Below are 24,978 nucleotides of genomic sequence, written 5' to 3' on the forward strand. Positions count from 1 at the left end.
AAGCCATGATCCAGAGCTAGTTTCTTTGTTCCCCTGGGATTGTATTAGTTTGGTTGTGGGACAGACCAGGTGCTTTGGTGCTCTTCCAGTGGGCCCATCTCCCAACCAATCTCTTCCTTCTCCAGGATAGATAACAGGCCTCTGGTCCAGCACCTCTGCCATGCCATTTTCACTTCAGTTATGCACGTGCCTACCTCCCCTGGTCCTACCCCTGGTACTGGAATGATGTGGGGTGGACTTTTTCCTATCTAATTATCTTGCTAGCTTTTTGTTCAGTGTAGGGACCCTCCCCCCCCACTGTTGCCATCTGCCAATGGGCAAAGATTCCCCTGCACTCCAGACAGTCTACCAGTAACACTTTGGTTGAAGTACAAAAGGCTGGCACACTTTTTGGAAAATATGCCCCCTTCCCCTCTAGTCTTACCTAAATATTATTCATCAGTAGTTTTAGGTGTTACTTTTTATTTGGAATCTGTGGTTTTTTTCTTCTTAACTATATACTTTTCATCTATCATTGCATATTTTCTCAGCATAAAAATACCTAGAAAGAGTCTCATATAATTACTAAAAATAGCCAAAATCTTCACCATTAATTATGAAATAATAATACCAGGAAAGGGAATTACTCATCTTTATTACAATGTCATGTGTCTGAAAATATGTATCATGAATCTTTATGATATATTAATAATCTGTAACATTTTTGTGGTTGCAGGTACAGATCCAAGTGAGAAATAGCAAAGCTTCTTTTGACAAGTTGAAGATGGATGTTTGTCAGAAAGTAGACTTACTTGGAGCGAGTCGCTGCAATATGTTATCTCATTCACTCACTACCTACCAGGTACCCACCTTCATAGTCAGCATGTCCTTGCAGTAAAGATGAGTGGTGAGATTCCTTTTTAAAAGTTGTCTAAAGGATATAAAAATGTAAATTGATCAGATTCCTTTGATTGCTAAAATTGACTTATTGAGGTTATGACAATCAGAAAATAATAGAATCCTAGACTGTAAAAGACCTTGGGGACCATCTACGCCAGTAGCTTCACAATATTCCCTTTGGTGTCCTAAGGAAGAGAGACCTAGAGACCGTCTGGGGCTGGGGAGGGGAATGTCGAGGAGGCAGGATTTACGGCCCAGAGCCCTGGTTTACCTACAGCTACTCAGAACTCCTCCATATAATTTCATGTGAAGCAAAGATGCCGTGGCCCCCAACATTTTTAATTTTTTCTGTCATTTTATGGATGAGGAAAGTGAAACCTAAGAGAATTAAAGTAAATGGCAATGTTGGGCTTAAAAACCTACATTTTCTAATTCTAGGTTATGGGTTTTTTGTTTGTTTGTTTTTAAATTCTGCCAAGGTTGCCATCCACATCACTTCAACCTCCAAAGTCCCACTTGTACTTATATTAATGCCCCCAAATCACACGTAAATAGCATACAAGGAGTAAGGTATATATTAAAAAGTAGCAGGCACTGATTTTAACATGTATGAACTCCTGGGAGAGTGCCATTGTGAATGGCAAAATAGAAGAATAAACTACATTTACATAAGAATAATAAACTAAAGGAAATGGCCATTCACTGCTGCTGTAGAAAATCTACCTAATTCATTTCAATACTGTGGAATTCTAGAATCAAGGAAGGATGCACTTGATAGCTGTTAGCTCAGTTCTCCTTTATTCTCTCCATTCATCCCCCTCACTTTGAACAGGAACCTTTAAGCAGCAAGGGAACTAACTGTTCCATTCGTTGAATTAGCGCGAGAACACATTTTTTTGGTAAGGGTTTCTTGAATCCTAAATGAAAGACCAAATTTAGTGGTACATATTATCTTTCTCCAATTAATAAAAGATGCTATATACTTACCAAAATCAAGATATACACATACTCCTAATACCAATATGGTATTCTCGTGCTTTTTAACATTTCTCTCTCAGATTCCTCAGATGGCGTTCTAATCCACCAGTTTCATTCTCTTGGCCACAGTCACTCTGTAGCTGGCCCCAGTGCGCATCCCAGTCAGTACTGTATGCAGACAGCACAGGTACATCCAGATACAGGAGCCAGTTCTTAGGCAGAGCTACTATATCCAGCACTTTCTGGTTTCCCTAACTTGGAAATTGATTTTAGTTCCTGATTATTATTTGGCAGCTATTCACCTGCTACACTAGTGAGGAAAAATAGCACTGAAAAAGTGGAGCGGAAGCAGAACTGTCATGTCACCTTTCCTTTTTCTGCAGAGAACACTGCTTGGTTTCTGGAAGAAAACAGCTCGAATGATGTCCCAAATCCATGGGGCCTATAGTGGCGCTCATCCAAGTGACTTCGTGGCCCTCAAGGTACATTCCTGTCCATGTTTTCTTGTTAGATATATGTTACACTTCCTTTGGGTAATATCATTGAAACTCTTTTTTGCTAAGCCTAATTTCAAATTTACAAAACATTGGGATTTTTTTACACTCCTTCAGCTAAGAAACTGCAGTCCTTTAGCCAGTCATTTTTCTGCAGCACTTCCCTGATTCCAAATGCTATCAGCAACACTAAAAAAAATGCATGAGAATATTGCTGATGGGCTGAAGATAACAGTAAGGAGCTAAGAAAAGGGGGAGAATGTGAAAAGAAAATTAAACTACAAAAGAGATTAAAGGTTATGGAAAGGAAAAACTTGGGAGGAACAGGTGATAGAAAGTGGTTGTTTTTAAATAAATGACCATACTACTTACATGAAAATTTTAGAAGTTTAAGTTTCCATGCTTTGCTTTCACACTCATGTCTTAGTTGTGATTCATGATACAAAAATGATGCCAGTTTGCTCATCATATATGTGTGATTGCAGCTGATGAGACTGCTGGATTATATCAGCTCTTTCTGTAACACCTACACATGCAAGGTACTCTTGGCCTATGATTATAATGCTTTTAACATTTGTATATCTTCTTGTGCACCTTCTTTGCCTATGGCTTATTCTGCACAGCCGCGCTGTGGTAATCGTTCTGATAGGTGAGGGTTCAGTACCTTCGAACTTATCATTCTGCTTTATTTTCAGTAGACCTTGAAAACGTTGCTGGATTTGTTTGAGCTAGATGTGGTATCTGTGATGAATTCATATCTTACAACTGTACATTCCTAAGGTTTAGTATAGATTATTTTAAAGATTTTGTTTATTTATTTTTAGAGAGAGGGGAGAAAAGTAGAAAGAGAGGGAAAGAAACATGGATGTGTGAGACACACATCAATTGGTTGCCTCTCCCACGCCCCCAGCTGGGGACCTGGCCCACAACCCAGGCATGTACCCAGACTGGGAATAGAACCGGCAAACTTTTGGTTCACAGACTGGCACTCAATCCACTGAGCCACACTAGTTGGGGCATTAGTATGGATTTTTAAGTCATGTTCTGACATAGCATATTGCAGTCTAATAGTTACCTTTGAGTTAGTGTTTTTGGTTTTTGTTCTGAATATGTTTTGTTTTTCAATTTTTGTATATTAATACTTCACAGGATAGCATACTATGTATTGAGCCAAATTTAATATCCAATTTCTTTTCAGAATTGAAGTTGAAAATCTTGAGCTGTTTTTACAGCATTGCAGTACAGGCTAGAACCACACAATAAGTCTTTGGTATATCACAAAGTAGTAAACTCTGTTGCTAGCCCACGTTACAGTGTGTGTAGTTTCCAAGGACCCGGGGCTCAGTTCAAACTGCAATAGCATACCCTTCCCATGTCTCTCACTGTCCACTTCAGAACTATTCCTACTTTATATTGTTCTTTAGAACTTTTATTTTCATTTTGTATGCAAAAAGAAAGGAACAGATTCTTTTCATCTCCTTAATAATGAATGTCTTATCTTTAGCAACTACAAGACACTTCAAGCAAGCTTACTGGAGACCACAAAGAACAGCAAACAGCAAACAATTCACTCACTGAAAACCTTAATAAGTAAGCAGGCAAAAGTTATGTATCATATTATGGAACTCCTGGATATCATTGTATATTTGGAAAGAGTTGCATCTACTCTGGCTTAATGAATACTTATTTCTGTCATTTTTCCAATTAACATTAAGATTTTGTTTTGAAGTCTGCCCCCCCCCCCCCCCGTTTTTAACATGGCAGGCAAAGTCAATGGCAGGAGTACAGAACAGATTGGGGTGATATCTCCAAATTTTGTAGTTTAGAAGGAGACAGACTCATCTTAAGAGTCCCTATGTAGTGAATCCCAGAAGCGGCAGGCCTGGTCACCTGAGAGTGGGGGCTCTCGCTGTACACATCCTTCATGTTGCCTGTCTCCCTTTTATCGCAGCTCACCTTTGTTTGCCCTTCAGAGCTGCCACTATGTCTCATTTTAACCAGATTGCACTGAGTATAATAACGACCCCAGAAATAAAGCCCAAACAATTATAAACCATATATTGTGGAGTTGAAGAGGATCTGCAATATAAACAATTCTTTTCTCTGGGGGGAAATTCAAACACATTTTTTTGGTCTGACTTGAATATATAAATGTTTTCGCATGCAGGTGAAATAATCAAATGTATAGGTATAAATTAAACTTGGTTTTACATTGACATTTGAAATCATTACTTTAAATATATTAATTTAGTAATTTTTTTCCACTATCACATTTCATGAAATTTTTATTCAAAATCTTCTCATGTATCTTCAGCATTATGAGAGCTACCTTTTGAATTAACAGATTCCAAAGCACTTTACCTTCACTTCCACCCAAGTTGTTTAAAAAACCATGTATGTATACTGTCATTGGAAATTTCACTCCTAAGTCATAAGTATCTATTTGCTCTTTAGGCCTACTTTTGTATTTGCAAATAAACATTGCATTGCTTTATAAAAAACATATTAAAAACAACCTTCAATGCTAGGATTTTGAGCCTAAATTCCAGGGGTAATAACTAAAGCTGTGTTCAATTCCTTTGACTCATTTCTTTCTTTCTTTTTTTTTTTAATTGATTGACTTGAGAGAGAGAGAAGGAAGAGAGGTAGAGAAGCATTGATTGGTTGTTCCACTTATTTATTATACGTTCCTTAATTGATTCTTGTGTGTGCCCTGACCAGAGGTGGAACCTGCAACCTGTATAGGGGATGATGTTCTAACCAACTGAGCTAACCTGGCCAGGACATCTTTGTCTCATGTTTTTATTTTATACCAGATGGATGATATAAATATTCAAAATTAGTATTGATTGAAAATATTTTAGGCAAATGTGTTCAACAGCTTTGGTGATAGAGGTTCTCTGTAATACAGTGTTAGCATTGTGCCTACAAAGCTGAACACAGTACCTGGTGCTTTGCCAACACTCAGTAGGTTTTTGCTGAATGAATAAAGGGGGAAGGATTATGTTCACAGTCTGTGTAGATCTAGAGAAGAAGCAGAATTTGTCTAAGACAGATTTTAAGAGATCTACTGGGCAACTGGTTAAAAAATGTTTTTAAATATATAGAAAACTGAGGAATATAAGTCCCAAATGTATTTTAACCAAAATCTTTACATTCTCGTTTTGATTTTTTACTTCAGGTTAGTTTTGTCAGATAAGGAAGTAAGCTTGGGAAGTGAATCAGGTAAGATGGTAAAGTCATTACGATGTAAAATTATCACATTTAACGTGTCAAACAGTTTGTCAGAGCTTAAAAAGCTTACATTAGTATCTATTTAATTTTTTAAAGGTCATTTTTTTACAGTTTACATTCAATGTTATTTTGTATTAGTTTCAGGTGGACAGCATAGTGGTGAGACAGTCATATCTTTGCAAAGTGTTCCCTGCCCTTGATATTTCCAGTGCCCACCTGGCACCATTCACAGCTTGATATTATTGACTATATTTCCTGTGCTGTACTTTTCATCCTCTTGCCCATTTTGTAACTACCTATTTGTACTTCTTAATCCCTTCACCTTATTCACCCAGTCCCTGAAACCTCTTCCCCTTAAATCACATTATGTCTCTTCTGTACAAACACTTGAGTTACCTTTATTTTTTTCTAGCCTTTGAAGTTGTAATTGGCATATAACACTGTGTAAGTTTAAGATGTACAATGTGATGATTGTGTGTGTGTGTGTGCAGCAAAATGATTATCACAGTAAAGTTAGGTAAGCCAACCTTCATCTCACAGTTACCATATTTATTTGGGGGATAAGAACATTTAGGATTTACTCTCTTAGTCAAGTATACAGTACAGGGTTGTTAACTAACAGTTACCATGCTGTACATTAGCCCAGAACTTCTTTGTACCCTCTTATCAATCTTACAAAAAATGTCCATTCCATTTTTTTGCCCATTTTAAAATCAGATTATTTGGGTTCTTGTTGTTGTTGTTTGCTATTAAATTATATGAGTTCCTTATATATTTTGGATATGAACTCCATATCATATATATGGTTTTTGGATATATTACCCATTCTATAGGTTTTTAATTATAACATTTCATTGGTTTTTTTATGCCATGCAGGGTTTAAATTTTTTTAATTTTAATTTTCTGTTTAGCCATTTCATACAGGATGTAGGCACAAATCAGTCCTCTGTCTCCAGTTTTCAGATCTGTGCAGAAGATTTTTAGTTCGAAGCAGTGCCACTTGTTTAGTTTTGAATCTGTTTTTTGTACTTCCAATGTTGTATCCAAAAAAAAATTTACCAAGACCAGTATCAAGGAGCTTTTTTTTCTATTTTTTATTCTGGAAGTTTTATGGTTTTAAATATTACATTGAAGTCTTTAATCCATTTCAAATTAATTTTTGTGAGTGGTGTAAAATAGTTTCATTTCATTCTTTGTATGTGAATATAGTAGACATAGCTACCCTGGCTCTTTTTTGGTTACCATTTGCATGGAATATCTTTTTTTCAAACCATTCATTTTTAGCTCAGAGGTATTCTTTAAGCTAAAATGATTCTCTTGTAGACAGCATATCACTGGATCTTGTGGTTTTTTTTGTAATCCATTTGTCCATGCTGTCTTTATTGCAAAATTTAATCTATTTGTTCAGTTATTGATAGGGAAGAACTTACTAATGCCATTTTATTGTTTTCTGACTGTTCTATAATTCCTTTGTTTATTTTTCTCTTGCTGTCTCCTTTGTGATTTGATGACTCTTTGTGGTGGCATGCTTTGTTTCTTTTAACTTTTTTTGTATCTATTATAGATTTTTTTGCTTTGTGGTTACCATGAGGCTTACATAAAATATATTTATAACATTCTATCTTACACTGATAAGCTTAACATTAATAGCATACAGAAACTCTATACTTTTACTTTTCTCCCCCTCCCATTTTAAGTTATTTATGTTGTAATTCACATCTTTTTTATCTTGTGTATCCAATAAAAATTATTATAGTTAGTTTTTAATGTTTGTTTCTAACTTTTAAACTAGAGTTGGAAGTGATTTACACGTCATCATTACAATATTAGAGAATCTGACTTTGACTGTATATTTTTTTGCCCATGGGCTGTACACATTCATGTATTTTTCTGAGGTTAATTAGCCTCCTTTCATTTCAGTTTGTAGATACCCTTTAGCATTTCTTGTAAAGCAGGTCTAGTGGTGATGAACTCCCATTCTTTGTTGACAGTTTTTTTTTTTCTTTCAGTATTTTGAATGTATCATCCTACTCTCTGCTGGCCTGCATAGTTTCTCCTGAGAAATCTGCTTATATTCTGATAGGGTTTCATTGTATACAACAAGTCACTTATTTCTTGCTGCTTCCAAACTTCTGTCTTTCACTTTTGACAGTTTATATGTGTCACAGTCTCTGGTTGGGTGAAGCTACTACCCATGCTGTGAGGTGGCGGATGGGTCACGGGCTGTGTTAAGTGCTGGCTGGCCCTTCTGGTCACGTGGGGTGTTCTCTGAGGGCAGGTGGGGTCACTAGCTGGGCTTCACAATCACCTCTGGTCAGGCAGGATTACTGGCTGTGCTCCCTAGCCAGATGGTGCTACGGCCTACCTAGCCTGTGTTAGATTATTTCCATTACCCCTCAAACTATTTCATTCTTGTTGCCAATTAATCCTTCTTCCCATTTCCTTCCCTAGGAAATTGCTGATCTCATTTCTATACCAATAAATTTCTTTTCCTGGACACTTCATATAAATGAAATTATACAAAAGCTAGTCCTTTCGGTCTGGTTATAGGTGTCTTTCATTAACCATAATATTTTGTTAGATTCTTCAGTGTTGTTATATATAGCAGTAATTCATTACTTTCCCACCGTAATTTTCTTTGTTTTTTAAAATTGTTGTTCAAGTAGTTTTCTGTCTTTTACTCCCATCCCAGTCCACCCCACCAGTGCTCCCCACCTCCTTCCCATTTCTACCCCTCTTAGTTTTTGTCCATGTGTCCTTTACACTTGTTCCTGTAAACCCTCCACCTTTTCCTCTGAAATTCCCTCCCCTCTCCCCTCTGGTCCCTGTCAGCCTGTTCTCTATTTCAGTGTCTTTGGTTATATTTTACTTGCTTATTTGTACTGTTGTTTAGGTTCCTGTTAAAGGTGAGATCATATGGTATTTGTCTTTCACTGCCTGGCTCATTTCACTCAGCATAATGCTTTCCAGTTCCATCCATGCTGTTGCAAAGAGTAGGAGCTCCTTCTTTCTTTCTGCTGCATAGAATTCCACTGTGTAAATGTACTATAGTTTTTTGATCCATCCATTTACTGATGGGCACCTAGGTTGCTTCCAGCACTCTGCTATTGTAAATTGTGCTGCCATGAACATTGGGGTGCATAGGTTCTTTTGGATTGGTGTTTCAGGGTTCTTAGGGTATAATCCTAGTAGTGGAGTTGCTGGGTCAAAAGGCATATTCATTTTTAGTTTTCTAAGAAAATTCTATACTGTTTTCCATAGTGGTTGTACCAGTCTGCAATCCCACCAAAAATGGATTAGGGTTCCCTCTTCTCCACACCCTCTCCAACACTTGTTGTTTGTTGCTTTGTTTATGATGGCCATTCTAGCCAGTGTAAGGTGGTATCTCATTGTGGTTTTAATTTGCATCTCTCTGATAGCTAGCAATATTGAGCATCTTTTCATGTGTCTCTGGATCCTCTGTATGTCCTCCTTGGATAAGTGTCTGTTCAAGTCCTTTAACCACTTTTTTTTAAAGATTTTATTTATTTATCTTTAGAGGGGAAGGGAAGGAGAGAGGGAGAGAAATATCAATGTATGGTTGCCTCTCGTGTGTCCCCTGCTGGGAACTGGCCTGCAACCAGGCATGTGCCCTGACTGGGAATCGAACCGCGATCATGTGGTTCGCAGGCCCACACTCAATCCACTGAGTTATGCCAGCCAGGGCTCTTTAACCACTTTTTAATTGGGTTGCTTGTCTTCTTAGAGTGGAGTTGTGTAATTTCTTTGTACACTTTGGAGATTAAATGATTGTCTGAGGTCTCATTGGCCAATTGTTTTCCCATACAGTTGGTTCTCTTTTCATTTTAATACTGTTTTCTTTAGCTGTGCAGAAGCTTTTAATTTTGATGAGATCCTGTTTGTTTATTCTTTCCTTTATGTCCCTTGCTCTAGGGGGCATATCAATAAAAATGTTGCTGTATGAAATATCTCAGATTTTCCTGCCTATGTTCTCCTCTAGGACTTTAATGGTGTCATGACTTATATTTAAATCTTTTATCCACCTTGAATTTATTTTTGCGCATGGTGTAAGTTGGTGCTCGAGTTTCATTTTTTTGCACGTAGCTGTCCAGTTCTCCCAACACCATTTGTTGAAGAGGCTATCTTTATTCCATTTTATGTTGCTGCCCCCTTTGTCAAATAGTAATTGACTGTAGAGACTTGGGTTTATTTCTGGGCTCTGTTCTGTTTCATTGGTCTATGTGCCTGTTTTTATGCCAGTACCAGGCTGTTTTAATTACAGTGGCTTTGCAATGCAGTTTGGTATCTGGTATTGTGATCCTTCCTACTTTGCTCTTCTTTCTCAAAATTGCAGCAAAGGTCATTTATGATTCCATATAAATTTTTGAAGTGTTTGTTCTATGTCTGTAAAATATGCCATTAGTACTTTAATAGGTATTGTGTTGAATCTTAAAATTGCTTTGGGTAGTATGGATATTTTGATGATGTTAATTCTTCTGATCCATGAACACAGTATATGTTTCCATTTGTTTGTGTCTTCCTTGATTTCTTTCTTCAGTGTTGTGTAGTTTTCTGGATACAGGTCTTTTACCTCCTTGGTTAGGTTTATTCCTAGGTATTTTTCTTGTTGCTATATCAAATGGGATTTTTTTCTGATTTCTGCTTCTGCTGTTTCATCGTTGGTATACAAAAATGCCTTTGACTTCTGGATATTGCCTTTGTATCCTGTTGTTTTGCCAAATTCATTTATTAGGTCAAGCAGTTTTTTGGCCAAGTACATAGGATTTCCTATGTACGCTATCATGTCATCTGCAAACAGTGACAGTTTTGTTTCCTCCTTTCCAATTTGGATGCCTTTATTTCCTTTTCTTGTCTGATCGCTGTGGCTAAAACTTCCAATACTATATTGAATAGTAGTGGTAAGAGTGGACAGCCTTGTCTTGTTTCTGATCTTAGTGAAAACAATTTTAGTTTTTGCCCATTGAGTATAATGTTGGCTGTAGGTCTTTCATATATGGCCTTGATTATGTTGAGGAATGCTCCCTGTATTCCCACTTTGCTGAGTTTTTTTATCATAAATGGGTGCTGTACCTGATTAAACACTTTCTCTGCATCTATTGATATGATCATGTGATTTTTGTCTTTGCTTTTGTTTATGTGATGTATTACATTCACTGCTTTGTGAATATTGAACCATCCTTGCATCCCTGGGACGAATCCCACTTGGTCGTGGTGTATGATCTTTTTAATGTATTGTTGGATGTGGTTTGCCAATATTTTGTTGAGAATTTTAGCGCCTATGTTTATCAGCAATATTGGCCTGAAGTTTTCTTTCTTTGTTGTGTCTTTATCTCCTTTTCAGAATTAGGATTATGCTGGCTTCATAAAAAGAGTTTGGGAGTCTTCCATCATTTTGGATTTTTTTGAATAGTCTCTGAAGGATAGGGGTTAGCTCTTCCTTAAATGCTTTGTAGAATTCTCCTGCGAAAACATCTGGTCCAGGGCTTTTGTGTGTTGGGAGTTTTTTTAATTACTGCTTCAATTTCATCAATTGTTATTAGTCTGTTCAAGCTTTCTGCTTCTTCTTCATTGAGTTTTGGAAGATTATATTTTTCTAGAAACTTGTCCATTTCACCTAGGTTTTTAAATTTCTTGGCATACACTTCTTCATAGTAATTTCTTACAATCCTTTGTATTTCAGTTGGAATCTCTCATCTTTCATTTCTGATTGTGTTTATTTGGGTTCTCTCCCTTCTTTTCTTGATGAACCTGCTTAAAGGCTTGTCAGTTTTGTTTATCTTTTAAAAAAACCAGCTCCTGGATTCACTGATCCTTAGAATTGTGGTTTTAGTCTCTATATGATTTAATTCTGCTCTGATCTTTGTTATTTCCTTCCTTCTGCTTGCTCTGGGCTGTCTTTATTAGGCATAGGGTTAGGTTGTTTGTTTGAAGTGTTTCTATCTTCTTTAAATAAGCCTGTATTGCTATGAACTTCCCTCTCAGGACTGCCTTCACTGTGTCCCATAAGTTTGTGGTTGTTGTGAATTCATTTTCATTTGTTTCCAGAAACTTTTGGATTCCTTCCCTAATTTCATTCTTGACCCATTCATTGTTGAATGGCATGCTTTTCAGTCTCTATGATTTTGAATGTTTTGGGTTTTTTCCCTAGGTGTTGGTTTCAAGTTTCAGTCCCTTGTGGCCAGAGAAAATGCTTGGGTTGATTTCAGTTTTCCTGAATTTGTTGAGGCTTGTTTTGTGTCCTACCATGTGCATTTGAAAAGAATGTGTATTTAGCTTCTTTGGGATGAAGGGCTCTCTATATATCAGTTAAGTCCATTTCATCTAGGGCATTGTTCAATGCCACAATATCTTTGTTGATATTTTGTTGGAAGATCTGTCCATGATTGACAGTGGTGTGTTAAAATCTCCTACTATAATTGTGTTGTTGTCAATATCTTTCTTAAAGTCTTCTGAGATTTTCTTTATGTATTTGGGTGCTTCCATGTTGGGTGCAGATATATTTTCAATGTTTATGTCTTCTCGGTGGATTCTTCCCTTGAGTATTATGAAGTGACCTTCTGGGTCTCTCTTCATTGCCCTTTTTTTGAAGTCTATTTTGTCTGATATGAGTATTGCTATGCGGGCTTTTTTTTCTGTCCATTTGCTTGGAAAATTTGTTTCCAGCCCTTCACTTTTAGTCTGTGTAGGTTTTTGTCTTGAGATGAGTCTCTTGTAGGGAGCATATGTGTGCATCATTTTTTCTTATCCATTTGGCTATTCTATGTCTTTTGATTGGAGCATTTAATCCATTTACGGTTAAACCATTTACACCAATGGTTTAACCTTTAAACCATTCCAGTTTAAGGTTGTTATTGATAGGTAGGTATTCATTGCCATTTTTGTCTCTGTTCCTCTCTGTCTCTCTCTTTTCCTTCCTTTCCTTAGAGCGCTCCCTGTAGCACCTCTTGCAGAGCTGGTTTGGTGAAGGTGTATTCTTTTAGAATTCTTTTGTCTGGGAAGCTCTTTTTTTTAGAAAAGCGTGGGTTTTTTTAATAAAGTATATGCTTTTTTAAAAAAATTATTTACTTATCTTTAGAGAGGGAAGAAGGAGAGACGGAGAGAAATATCAATGTATGGTTGCCTCTTGTGAGTCCCCTGCTGGGAACTGGCCTGCAACCCAGGCATGTGCCCTGACTGGGAATCGAACCGCGATTGTGTGGTTTGTAGGCCTGCACTCAATCCATTGAGTTACACCAGCCTGGACTGTCTGGGGAGCTCTTTATTTGGCCTTCTATCTTGATTGAGAGCCTTGGTGGGTAAAGTAGCCTTGGTTGCAGGCCTCTGGTTCTTATTATATGGAATATTTCTTGCCATTCTCTTCTTGCTTAGAGCGTTTCCATTGAGAAATTTGCAGTTAACCTTATTGGAGCTCCTTTGTATGTTACTTCCTTTTTCTTCCTTGTTGCCTTTAAGAGTCTGTCTTTGTCTTGGAATTTTGCCATTTTAATTATGATGTGTCTTGAAGTGGGCCTCCTTGGGGTCCTCTTGATTGGGACTCTCTGTGTTTGTTGGATTTGTGTGAGTTTTTCATTCATCAAATTAGGGAAGTTTTCCATCATTATTTTTTCAAATAGGTTTTCTATCCCTTGCTCTTCTTCTTCTGGTATCCCTATTATATGGATATTATTATGTTTCATATTGTCTTGCATTTATGTTAATCCCTCTTCATTCTTTCTGAGTCTCTTTTCCTTTTCTTGCTCTTTCTGGGTGGTTTTTTTTTCTATTTTGTCCTCTGGCTCGCTGATCCAATCTTCTGCTTCATCAATCCTGCTTTTGATTCCTTCTACTGTGTTCTTCAGTTCAGAAGTTGTATTCTTCATTTCCTCTTGGCCCTTGGTGATAGTTCCTATTTCCTTTTTCATGTTGATATAGTTTGCAGTGAATTCGTTGTAGTTTCCGTGTAGATTCTGGTAGCTCATTTTGAGCTCATTGAGCTTCCTGATAACCATTGCTTTGAACTTAATATCTGATAGTTGACTTGCCTCTATTTCATTTAGCATTCTTTTTGAGGCTTCCTTCTTTCCTTTCATTTGGGGATTGATTCTTTGTCTTCCCATTGTTTGTGAGACTTCTTGTTAGCTTGAGCTTCTTAAATTGATTTGTTCTGGCTCCCTGGGTTTATGGTGTGAACTTCTGTGGTAGAATACCTTTGAGATTTAGTGGTGTGGTCTCCTTGATCTCCCAAGCTCACTGGTCTTGGGCTGTCCTTTAAGTTGGCTCTGTGTTTGTCTTTGGGTTTTGATTGTTGTTGGGTCTTTCTTTGGTGGGTCCTTCCCACCAGGGAAGGCTAGTTAACTGAGGGTCACTTTGTCCACCACCTCGTGTATTTTGTTCTGCTGGTGAGGGCATGTTGTGTTGAAGCTGGCTGGTTTTTCCATGTGTACAAGGTTTTGAGAATTCTCTTGTTCTTGTTCAGTTGTTTGCACTGGGTAGTTTCTCCACTATTTAGTTGTATTTCTAGATAGGTCCTGGATTGAGGTTTGTGTGGTTTCCACTTCCTCCTTCACCTTCTTCTGTTGTTATTGATTGGTGGTCCCTTTGTTGTGGAGTTTCCTTTTCCAGTGGGTATCTTGGTGTTCACCACTTTCACCTACTCTTTTTTGTGATCAATTGGAGGGGAAGGCAAAATAGTATAAGACAACAAGAGAATATTCTATGATATTTACAGTAGCATCCAGTAGAGAAGAGATAGAAGATCCCTTGTGTATGTATAGTGTTAACTGTAATCTTCAACTCAACTAGCCACTTTTAAGAAAGGATGGAAAGAATATAAGACTCTTGTTGGGGAGGGGCAACAATCATATGACAAAATGTATGTGATCTGGTTAACAAGAATAGGGGGTATAGGACCTTGAGTAGAGTGCTAAAGGAACACAAGTGATGTGAAGGACAGTAAATTAGCAATACACTGTGGAGGAGAGAACAGGGGAAACCTGTCAAATGATACAGTGTAGCCAACCAAACAAAGAAGACTATACAGAAAAAAGAGGAATAAAAAAATAATATTAAAATAAAAGATGTAAGAATAATGAAAAATAATAATACAAATATGCAGTAACTTGCAGGTTCTCTGTGATAAGCAAAGTGAAATTTGTCTCACTGTCTCAACTGTTGGGATGCCCCCTCTTTGGGTCCAACTCTGGTCTTTTCACAGTTCCAGGTTTTTTTGTCTCACTTGTGGGTGTTAAAAAAAAAAGCAGAAGAAGGAGCCCTAGCTGGCTTAGCTCAGTAGATTGAGCACAGGCCTGCGAACCAGATGGTCGTGGTTTGATTCCCAGTCAGGGCACATGCCTGGGTTGTAGGCCAATTCTCAGCAGGGGACGCACGAGAGGTAACCATACATTGATATTTCTCTCCCTCTCCCCTTCTCTTCCCCTCTAAGAAAAGATAAATAAATAAAAATAAATAAATAAAATCTTTTTTAAAAAGCAGATGAAAGGAGGAAGAAGAGATCAAATTGGAAGGAAAGGAACAGAACAAAAAAGAAGGAAAGAGAGGAAAAAGGTATTAAAAAATAAACCAGTAATAAAAATAAAAAATAAAAGATTACTTTTAAAAAATACCTCTTGCTGGTTTCAAACTGGCCAACTGGTTTTTCTGGTCTTTCTGTCTCCAGCAGGCTAAGGGCAATTGGTATGGCTTTTCTCCCTTCCCATGCACTGGGCCAGGCTGCCTCAGTCCCTTCCCAGTGCTATTGGTGTGTGCAGGGCCTTTGGCGAAACCTTGGGATGGCTGCCTGGCTGGTTGGGGAGTAGAACAAGTGGCTGATGCAGGAGAATCCACCAAAGTGTTTCTTTTTTGAGAAATTCCTCCTACTCAACTCTGCTGCTCTATACAGCTCAATTTTCCAGCCAGACCGGTGACTACTGGGGTCAGTGCCCATCGCTGTGCAACTCTCAAATCTCCGAAGCTGGCGACCACAGACTCTGTGGGTGATCACAGTCCCTGTGTGTTTGCCTCTATGTCCTTGTTCCCCTCTCTGCAACTTCAAGCACCAGGTCTCTCCCAGTGCTGCTTAAACCTTGTTCCACTGGGGAGGGAGGGAGCAGTTGACCCAGCTCTCTCCCAAGGACTCTGTGGCAGGCCCATCACTCCCAAGGAGTCTGTGGTAGACCTGGTGCCCCGAGCCAGGCCTGGGGCTACAGCCTCCCTGGTGCCTGAGTTGGGTGCTGGGACCTTATTGTCCTGAAGCACTGTCCTTACTGTCTGGTTTTTCAGTGTCTGCTACACTTTTTTGGTCTCTTATTTTCATATATGCTGGGGTACTATTGGCTCTTTGCTCTGCTCCTCCATATATTGGCCAGGTTTTTCTCCCATGCGTAGGGAAGTGGAATCTGCTCCCTCCTATTCCATCACCATCATCCTCAGTCTAATTTTTTAATATAGTAAAATGCACATAATATTTACCATCTTAACCATTTTAAAGCTGCTGTTTAATAGCATTAAATACATTCATAATGTTGTACAGCTATTACCACCATGTATCTCAGTAACTGTTTTCGTTGTATATTCATTAAACAGTTTAAAAATTTTATGAAGTACGATTTACCATTTTTTCTGGATTTTTTTTTTTGGTGTCTTATGTAAGACCTTTGCCTAACCCAAGGTCACAAAGATTTTTCTCCCAAGTTTTCTTCTAAGTAATATTGTAATTTTAGCTCTTACATGTAGGACTATGATCTTTATGAGTTAATTGTTGTGCATGATGTGAGCTATCTCAAGGTTTTTTTTCCCAATATTTATTTATTTATCTTTAGAGGGGAAGGGAAGGAGAGAGGAAGAGAAACATCAATGTATGGTTGCTTCTTGTGCATCCCCTGCTGGGAACTGGCCCCTGCCAGGAAGTGGCCTGCAACCCAGGAATGTGCCCTGACTGGGAATCGAACCGCAATCGTCTGGTTCACAGGCCCGCGCTCAGTCCACTGAGCTACACCAGCCAGGGCTCAGGTTTTTTGTTTTTGTTTGTTGCATATTATACCCAGTTGTTTCAGCACCATTTGTTGAAAAGATTCTCCTCTCTCCATTGACTTTTCCTGGCATTTTTGTTGAAATCAAATGACCAAACAATGTAAGGGTATATTTCTGTATTTTGAGTTCTGTCCCATGCTATTTTAATTACCATGGCTTTATAATAAGGTTGAAATTAGGTAGTGTAAGTACACAACACTGTTCTTTTTTCAAACATTTTTTGCTATTCTAATCCCATTGCTATTCTAATTCCTTTGCATTTCTGTATAAGTTTTATAATCAGCTGGTCAATTACTACAAAAAACCTGAATTCACACGTCAGTTTGGAGTTAATTACCATGTGGACAGTATTGGTCCTTCCAATCCATGAATGTGGGGATTTTACCTTTGGGTTTCAATAGTTAGTCTATGATATCTGTATATAAGGGTCTCTTTGTATTGATTCAACTTAGGTTTTGTTAAGCCTGTTGGATGAGTAGGTTGATGTTCTCAACAAAGTTGGGACATTTACTTCTTATTTCTTCAAAGTCCCCCTCTCATACTTTTGAGACTTATTATGTGTATATTGGTACTTTTTCCCCCTGATTCTCACCTAAGGATATGTTTAATGATTTTAGGGAGAGTGTGGGGGATGGGGAAGGAGAGAGAGAAGAGAGAGAAATCAAAGTGAGAGAGAAACATCCTTTGGTTGCCTCCTGTCCATGCCCTGACCAGGGATTGAACCCACAACCTGGGTATGTGCTCTGACCTGGAAGCAAACCTGCAACTCTTTGGCATACAGAAAAATGCTCCAACGAACCGAGCCACCTGGCCACAGCAGTGTATACTGGTACCTTTGATGTTGGTACCAGTTCTCTCAGGATCTGTTCATTTCCCTTTATTCTTTTTTCCCCTCACTGTTTTTGGATTGCTAATCTCTACCAGTCTATCTTGGAAGTTAGCTAATTCTTTTTCATGCAAGTTCACATCTATTGTTGATCCACTGTAGTGGATTTTTCATTTCAGTGATTGTACTTTTCAATTTCAGTATTTCTATCTGGTTCTTTTTTGTGATCTCTAACTCTATTGATATTCACTGATTTGATGCAACATTGTCATTATTCTTTTCTATACTTTTTTAAATACTGATTTTTAATTTTTTCCAGCTTTATTGCTGTAATTGATAACTAAATTGTAAGGTACTCGAAGTACTACACTGTGTGGATATGATATAAATATACATTGTGAAAGGAGCATCCCATCTAGTTAATTAATACATCTATCACTTCACCTCCTTACTTTCCTTTAGTTCCTTGAGATGTTTACAAGGACGACTTTGAAAGCTCTATTGAATCTGACATTTGGTCACTCTCACAGGCAGTTTCTGTTGCCTGCCTTCTTGCTGTTGTATGGGTCATACCTTTTTTTTTTTTTTTTTTTTTCTTTTTTTTTTTTTTTTTTTTGCATGCCTTGTTATTTCTTGTTGGAAACTGGACATTTTAAATAATGTATTTTAGCAACTTTAGCTACTAGTCCTCCCTGCTCGGGCTTGTTATTACTATTTGCTTAGTGACACAGGCTGTCTTGTTTCAGTGGATCTGTCCCTGCAGCAATGGAACTCCTCATGGATTGAAGGCTGGGTTTATACCCAGTCACCTTGGCATGACAGTGGTCTTGAAAGGGCTCATTTCAAAGTGACTCTCTCTTTCCCGAACTCCACCCAGCTCTTACAGTCCACTAATTTTCAGCTGTTTGCTCTACTGTCTTCAAGAATACCCTGAACCTTAAATTGTTCTACAGACAAATCATAATTTGACTCCTTTGAAAGTATAGTTCCCAAGGTCAGTGTTTGAGATTTGTTCTTATCCTAGGCAGGCTCTTCCCTGATGGCTTTTCCGCTGCTGCTTTCAGGCAAACTGGTTGGCTACTCTAAGTCCAATTCACTGTCCAAGGAATCTAACAGTCTTCTCTCAGTTACCTTTTACCACTTTCTGAGAGCATCCTTAGGCTTGAATTTCATCCATTGCAGCTGCATATACTGTCAGTTCCTTTGGGAAAAAATTAGGAACTATTTGGTAGATTGCTTCTCCCTCCAGGCAAAATCCCTTAGTCCTGGCTGATAAGGGGGTAGCAACGGTGTTTCTCTCTGAGTGACATCCTTCCTCTAGGAGCTGTAGTGAGAAGGGTGACAGTAGTCTTAGGTCTTTTTGGTTTGCCTCCTGCTGGGTGAAACTACCACCTTATGAACAAAGTCAAGTGAGAAGGGCCCCCATGTGCTCAGCAGGCCAAATCAGGGTCTCCATCTGGAGTCTTGGCATCTCAGTGGCAAATGGGAACTTCCATCTCTTCACAGCACTCCCCAGGGCTTTGCCTTGGCAAGAGGTAACTCAGGGCAGAATATGAAATGCTGACCCTCTCCCGCTCCTCCTGGGAAGAAAACTCTAGACACAGAGCTGGGGAGAGACAGAGCCTTGTGTTTTTGGCAGCACCAGGCTGGATTGAAATTACTGAATTGGGAGTGGGAAGGAAGAGAGTGATCCTTAGTTCGAATACCAGTCTCTCATTCTTATCAAATTCTAATTGATTTTCTTGAATAAATGTTTATTTCCTTTGATATGTGGTCTTAGAATAATTTAAAGAGAATTTAAATGGTTGTTTTTAAAATAATTTCCACCAGCTATTTAAAAGCTGGTATGCAGGTCTGTAGACCTCCTCACTCTATCCTGCTAGAAGCCCCTCTTTTATTTCTATTTAATCAAGGTGTTTAGGGTTGATGCAGATCCTCGCTGGCAGGATCTGTGTGTTGTGGTTGCTAGACAAATACACATGGACTACAGAAGTCCTGTGGAGAAAAAGCAACAGCATGGACACTCTCTAAGTGAGAGAGAGGGTGAGAGGTCCCTGGCCCCTGCCTGGACAGGCTTTTATTGTTTCTCTGGGTACATTACATGGAGGACATTCCTCATTTACTATGCACAGGTTTGCTGCAGGTGATTACCTTTTACAGATAACAAAGGAAAGAATGTTGATAATCGCTTCAAAGAGAAGGATGTTACAGATGAGGGGGAGGAAGTGGTTGAACTGGCCACACTCCATACTTGGGAGGTTTAGCACAGATTTTAGGAAATTACAGTAAGCACTTTCTGCCTCAATTCAGGGTGAGGGAGTTTTAGCAAAAGCAAGTCTCATAGCGGTCTAGGTATAATGCAGGCATGATTCCCCACAGGAAAACCTCTCCGCAGGCATAGTCCTATGTGCTGACTTGCTCCCCACTGGTTTTCCACTTGAGTGTTGAGCTGCATTTCCACACCATGCAAAACCATTCCCTACATAGGGTCATGATTTGTCCTCTGTTAATTGATATTTAAGTATCCCATGGATCATACAGGTTAGGGCAAAAATGGTTTACAATGGTGAGTACATAAAAGTTTATTTTTGTATTATTATTTATTGTTGTTTTATTTTCCATATGAACTATAAACCTACTTTTGTCTTACCCTGTAATATGAAATGTCTTATTTATCATTATTTTTTAAAAAATCCACTTCCCTTTCAAACAAGAGTTAATAGAAAGTATTAAAATTTGCAGGTGGAAGAGCCTTTTTGTTTTATTTTAAAAATGATTTCTTTTCAGTGCATTGTAATCAGAGCATGTTGTTTGCAATATTTGTACTTTGAGAAATTCACTGATTTTCTTGTGACTTAATATAATTAATTTTTATGAATTTTTAATATATGCTTGAGAAGATATATTTTCCATTAGGGTTTGTATATATTCAAAACAACTACCTTAGTGATTATGCTGTTGAGATTTTTTATTTTTCTCTCCTCTGGGAGTGTTTTTTACTGAGTGAAATATTAAAGTCTCCCATTATTAATTTGTATTTCTCCTTGCATGTCCTGTAGTCTGTCTTACATAGGCAGTTGTTTAATTATTTTGTATGTAGATATTCAAAACCATTATATACTCATTGTGAAATGAGACCATTGTGATCCATAGTTTGTCTAACTATAAATAATTTTCACATAAACTTCAAATTATTTTGCTTATTGAAAATTATGTTAATAAAATATCAGAGCAGTGAAACAAATTTGATTTGCCCTACATCCTATTTTCATTTCTTCAAAAAGAAAAAAGCCATCCTGTTTTTATTTTCACTCAACAGCTGCAAAAGATGTACCTGTAGATTCATTGGAAGATGATTTTGAGAAGGAATTCTCATTTCTGAACAACCTCCTAAACCCTGCCTTTTCAAGTACTAGTGAATTCTCTGGAGAACGCCAGACTGCCGTGGGGAGACTAAGTGCCAGTCTCAGGTCCCAGGAGCCTTCTGTGGGGTCTGAGCCTCTTGCTCAATCTGCAGGATTCCTTCCTTCACACCTCTTTGACCTTGGCCTTCATGCTGCTGGAGCTTTCAACAGTGAGTATCTATGAAACATTTGGACACCCATGACTTATTTTGTCTTTGTGAAATAAAACGTTGCACATGTGGATGCTAAAATCAAGAAGACTTGATTTTAATTATCTTCAGTGCTACTAGACAAAATCTGTAGTCACACCAATCAACTGGAAAAATAACAACTACTGTTACTACTGGGGTCGGAGAGTGAAGCAGGGGCTGCTTTTTGCTACCTCCACTAAACCCGATGTTTTCTTCGTTGACTTTTCCAGGTATCTTCTCTACACAGAAAATCAGTATTTTGTCTGAAACTCTTGACTTGCTAGGTTGCCCCTACAGAGGGCAGGCAGGTGGATTTGCCCACCCACCAAAATTTGGTGTTTTCCTTCTGTGAGTTCAGAGGTGATGAGGGAAAAAGAAACAGCCCTGGAGGCTGGTTCTAAGGCAGCCGCAGCGGTGAGAACGGCGGTAGTAAGCTGGGGGCAGGCTATCTTCCTGAGGAAAGGGTCACCTGCTTTGTTTATACATCAAGGATTCCCCCTCTTCACCTGCTGTTATATCATCATGGGTCCAACTCAGCACCTTGGGAGTCATTTTGCTCCCCGCTTCCATGTTGGTTGTTAAGTCCTGTCTATTCTCTTTCTAAAACGTGTCCTAAATTTCCCACTTCTCTCTGCCCCCACAACCAAAGCCACTTAGAGCCCCATTTGGTTTCCTGGGTTGTTGCTAGAGTCCTCCCAAACCCCCATGCATCCTCCAGAGTTCTCTCTCCCAGCAGCAGATTCTGACATCAGCTCTCTCCTTACATGATTTGAAAATGAAGCACCATGGGCTCCAGGATAAAACCTGCCTGTGCCTGCATGTCCACCCTTATCTCTCCGTCACTTCACAACACTTACCATTTCCTGTAACTATATTGAGTATTTTCAGTCCCTCTCTGGCATCTTTGCTTGTGGCACTTCTTTGAATTATGATGTTTCAGTACTGGACCTTGGGGCTTGAGCCTGAGTATTAGATTCCCAATCCAGGGTTTGCTCCGTGACAGCCAACCTTTGAAGACATCTTCAGTACTGCCAAACGGAAGTGGTTTCTCCCTCCTCTGGACTCAGAGGAGTTTGTTTTCATGGTTGTAATCAGTTTATCTTGCCTTATAGCTCTATCTTTATCCCCTAGGAGGTCTTAACTCTTGAGAAAAAGCTTCATAGTACCTAACAGTGTCTTAATGCATTGTACTTTGTATTAAAATATTTATGTTCATACTTTACCTGCAGGGCCATTATATTTTATGCAATTTGCAGGCATCTCAAGGGCATGCTCTGTGGAGTGATTCATCTTTGTAACAGAAAGTTAGCTCGATAAATACACATCAGTTGACAATCACTCAGTAAGAGTTTGTCACATAGCCTAAAACTGAGAAGGGACAGTATCATTTGATAAAGAGGTATTCTAGGATAATTCAAATGTTTTACTATTATAAAAATTTAGAAAACAATAATTTTCATATGGCTTATCATTGGCTCAATTTTACACATATTTACAAACTGATTTATTCTCTGCCATGAACTCCTTCTGTCTTTCTCCTTAACTTGCCACATGCCCAGCAGCATTGGATTCTTCTCCTTCTGGCAATACAATCTCAACAATATTTCTTTTAAATTTTTTAATTGATTTGAGAGAGAGTGGAAGGGGGAGGGAGAGAGTGGGAAGTATTTGTTCATTGTTTCACCCATCTGTGTACTCATTGGTTGTCTCCTGTATGTTCCCTGACTAGGGATTGAATCCACAGCCAGCATAGCAGGATGAATCTCTAACCAACTGTGCTACCTGGCCAGGGATCAACAGGATTTTTTCACCGCTCAGAACTTTTGTTCTGGCCCCTGCCTTAAGGCTGACAGGGTATTTCCATGTGATACCAGTGTTTGTGTCTTGTTTAATTCAAGGTCATCAGAAGACAAAAGTCTGGTTTCCTGCCTCCTAGTACAGGACTCTTGTACTCTACTAGTCTTTCTTTTGTGTTTACTTCTTTTGTTCCTGTGACGTGTACTGGGAAACTGAGCTGCCTTGAGAGTTAAAAGAGTTAGGTTCTAGGAATCCCAAAGAAGATCTTGGGCCTCAAAAGATCTCTTCCACCAGGAAGATAATAGGCAGGATAATCTGAGTTACTTTCTAGTACTGAGATTTCATTAAAGCATAGATAACTTCATGTTACAGCAAACATTTCCCTGTGTTACCAGTAGAATATTCATTGTGAACTTTTTAATTACTACATAGTATTTTGTCATATTTACCCACCATAATCTGCTTAATTCCTTACTTATTGTTTCTATTTTTTCATTTAATAGATAATGCTGCAATAAACATAATCANATCCCAAAGAAGATCTTGGGCCTCAAAAGATCTCTTCCATCCAGGAAGATAATAGGCAGGATAATCTAAGTTACTTTCTAGTACTGAGATTTCATTAAAGCATAGATAACTTCATGTTACAGCAAACATTTCCCTGTGTTACCAGTAGAATATTCATTGTGAACTTTTTAATTACTACATAGTATTTTGTCATATTTACCCACCATAATCTGCTTAATTCCTTACTTATTGTTTCTATTTTTTCATTTAATAGATAATGCTGCAATAAACATAATCATGCATGCACTTTTTCCTTCAGTTAAATTGTTTCCTTGTATTTCTAGGACTAGGATTACTGAGTTCAAGGGTATAAACATAATTGTTGGTTTCAAGATTCTGTTAGGTCTATTTCCTCTCTTCCTGACTCCTTAGGACGTCTCTTTCTCAACCATATCCATTTGCAATTGTTAAAAATTTATGTATTTACAGTTCTGTGGCCTGTAAAGATGGGGAAACATTCTGAGAAATGTGTCATTAGGTGACTCTGTTGTTGTGCAAACATCATAGAGCGTACTTTCACAAACCTGACAGTGTAACCCACGACTGTAGTTGTATGTGCTGTACTTTCATACAGCTGGCAGTGCAGGCGTGTTTACATACATCACCACCAACATGTAATGCATCGCACTATGTTGAGTTGCGTTATGATGGCTACAATGTCGTAGGCACTGTGAATTTTTCAACTCCTTTATGATGTTATGGGACAACTGTTGTACATGTGATCTGCCACAATGACATTAAACTGTCATTGTGTAGCACATGGCTGTATTTCAAAACCACTTTGAGAAATGTAGGGAAGTCCAATATAACTCTAGCTGGCACTAAATTTGGATTTGATTAAAATACATGATTGCCAATAAATTACAAGTGTGTTATACCTTTTATACTGTAGAATCTTATGCTGGTATGAAGACTTGTTAGATATTTTTACCTCATCTTGTTTCTGTGGTGCTACTTGACTCTACTTCCTATTTAATCAATAATGGATAATTCATTACTTCCCTCCCCCCAGGCTGGGCCTCCAAAGGGGGATTAGAACTTCCTCTTTCACATACTGATAACAAACCAGTGCCTTCACAGAGTCCAAAGAAATTAACAAAATGTAAGTTATTTATTTATATTTTTGGCCATCGTATTAGCATCAGTCAAATTCAGATAAATGTAGAAAGGGATCATTTTAGTCTTCACCTCCTACTACCCAGAAAAACATTTTATAAGCAGTGAAAGCTGTACCTGGCTATCCGTCACCATAGACAGCATAGAATAGAAATTTGTGAGCTTGTCCTAGTAAACTAAATTCTGAACTTTAACCTTTAATATTTTGTGCTAAGGTTTGTTTACAATGGATAATACCACTGGGGATGGAAGATGCTCTCTGGTTACCAGATGCCTACTGACAATACATTCTTGCACTCACTAGCATAGGGCCTGGCACACAGTAATTGCTAACATACTGAGTACTTACCATATTGTTTTCTGCAGAGCTGGTCCATGTTGTAATTTCCATGTAGGGTATACATAAATAGACACACACTGCCTTGCAGAACTTTACATACATATTAATCTTAGTCACTGATGTT

General features: G+C 38.3%; 1 protein-coding gene across 2 annotated transcripts in view; it reads left to right on the plus strand.

Annotated features, from left to right (window-relative positions):
* Nucleotides 1–24,978, plus strand: part of ICA1L (islet cell autoantigen 1 like) — a 47,052-nt gene that overhangs the window by 16,363 nt on the left and 5,711 nt on the right. The window contains exons 6-11 of one of the 2 annotated variants that reach the window (XM_037043576.1): nt 716–841; nt 2,241–2,339; nt 3,856–3,941; nt 5,533–5,576; nt 20,759–21,013; nt 24,411–24,500. In XM_037043576.1, the coding sequence (XP_036899471.1) occupies nt 716–841; nt 2,241–2,339; nt 3,856–3,941; nt 5,533–5,576; nt 20,759–21,013; nt 24,411–24,500 (700 nt within the window). The remainder of the gene's footprint in view (nt 1–715; nt 842–2,240; nt 2,340–3,855; nt 3,942–5,532; nt 5,577–20,758; nt 21,014–24,410; nt 24,501–24,978) is intronic. The other variant, XM_037043577.1, reaches the window with a different exon arrangement.

This window comes from Sturnira hondurensis, unplaced genomic scaffold (genome assembly GCF_014824575.4).
Source record: "Sturnira hondurensis isolate 20B ecotype Veracruz unplaced genomic scaffold, ASM1482457v3 Scaffold0004136, whole genome shotgun sequence".
Lineage (NCBI taxonomy): Eukaryota > Metazoa > Chordata > Mammalia > Chiroptera > Phyllostomidae > Sturnira > Sturnira hondurensis.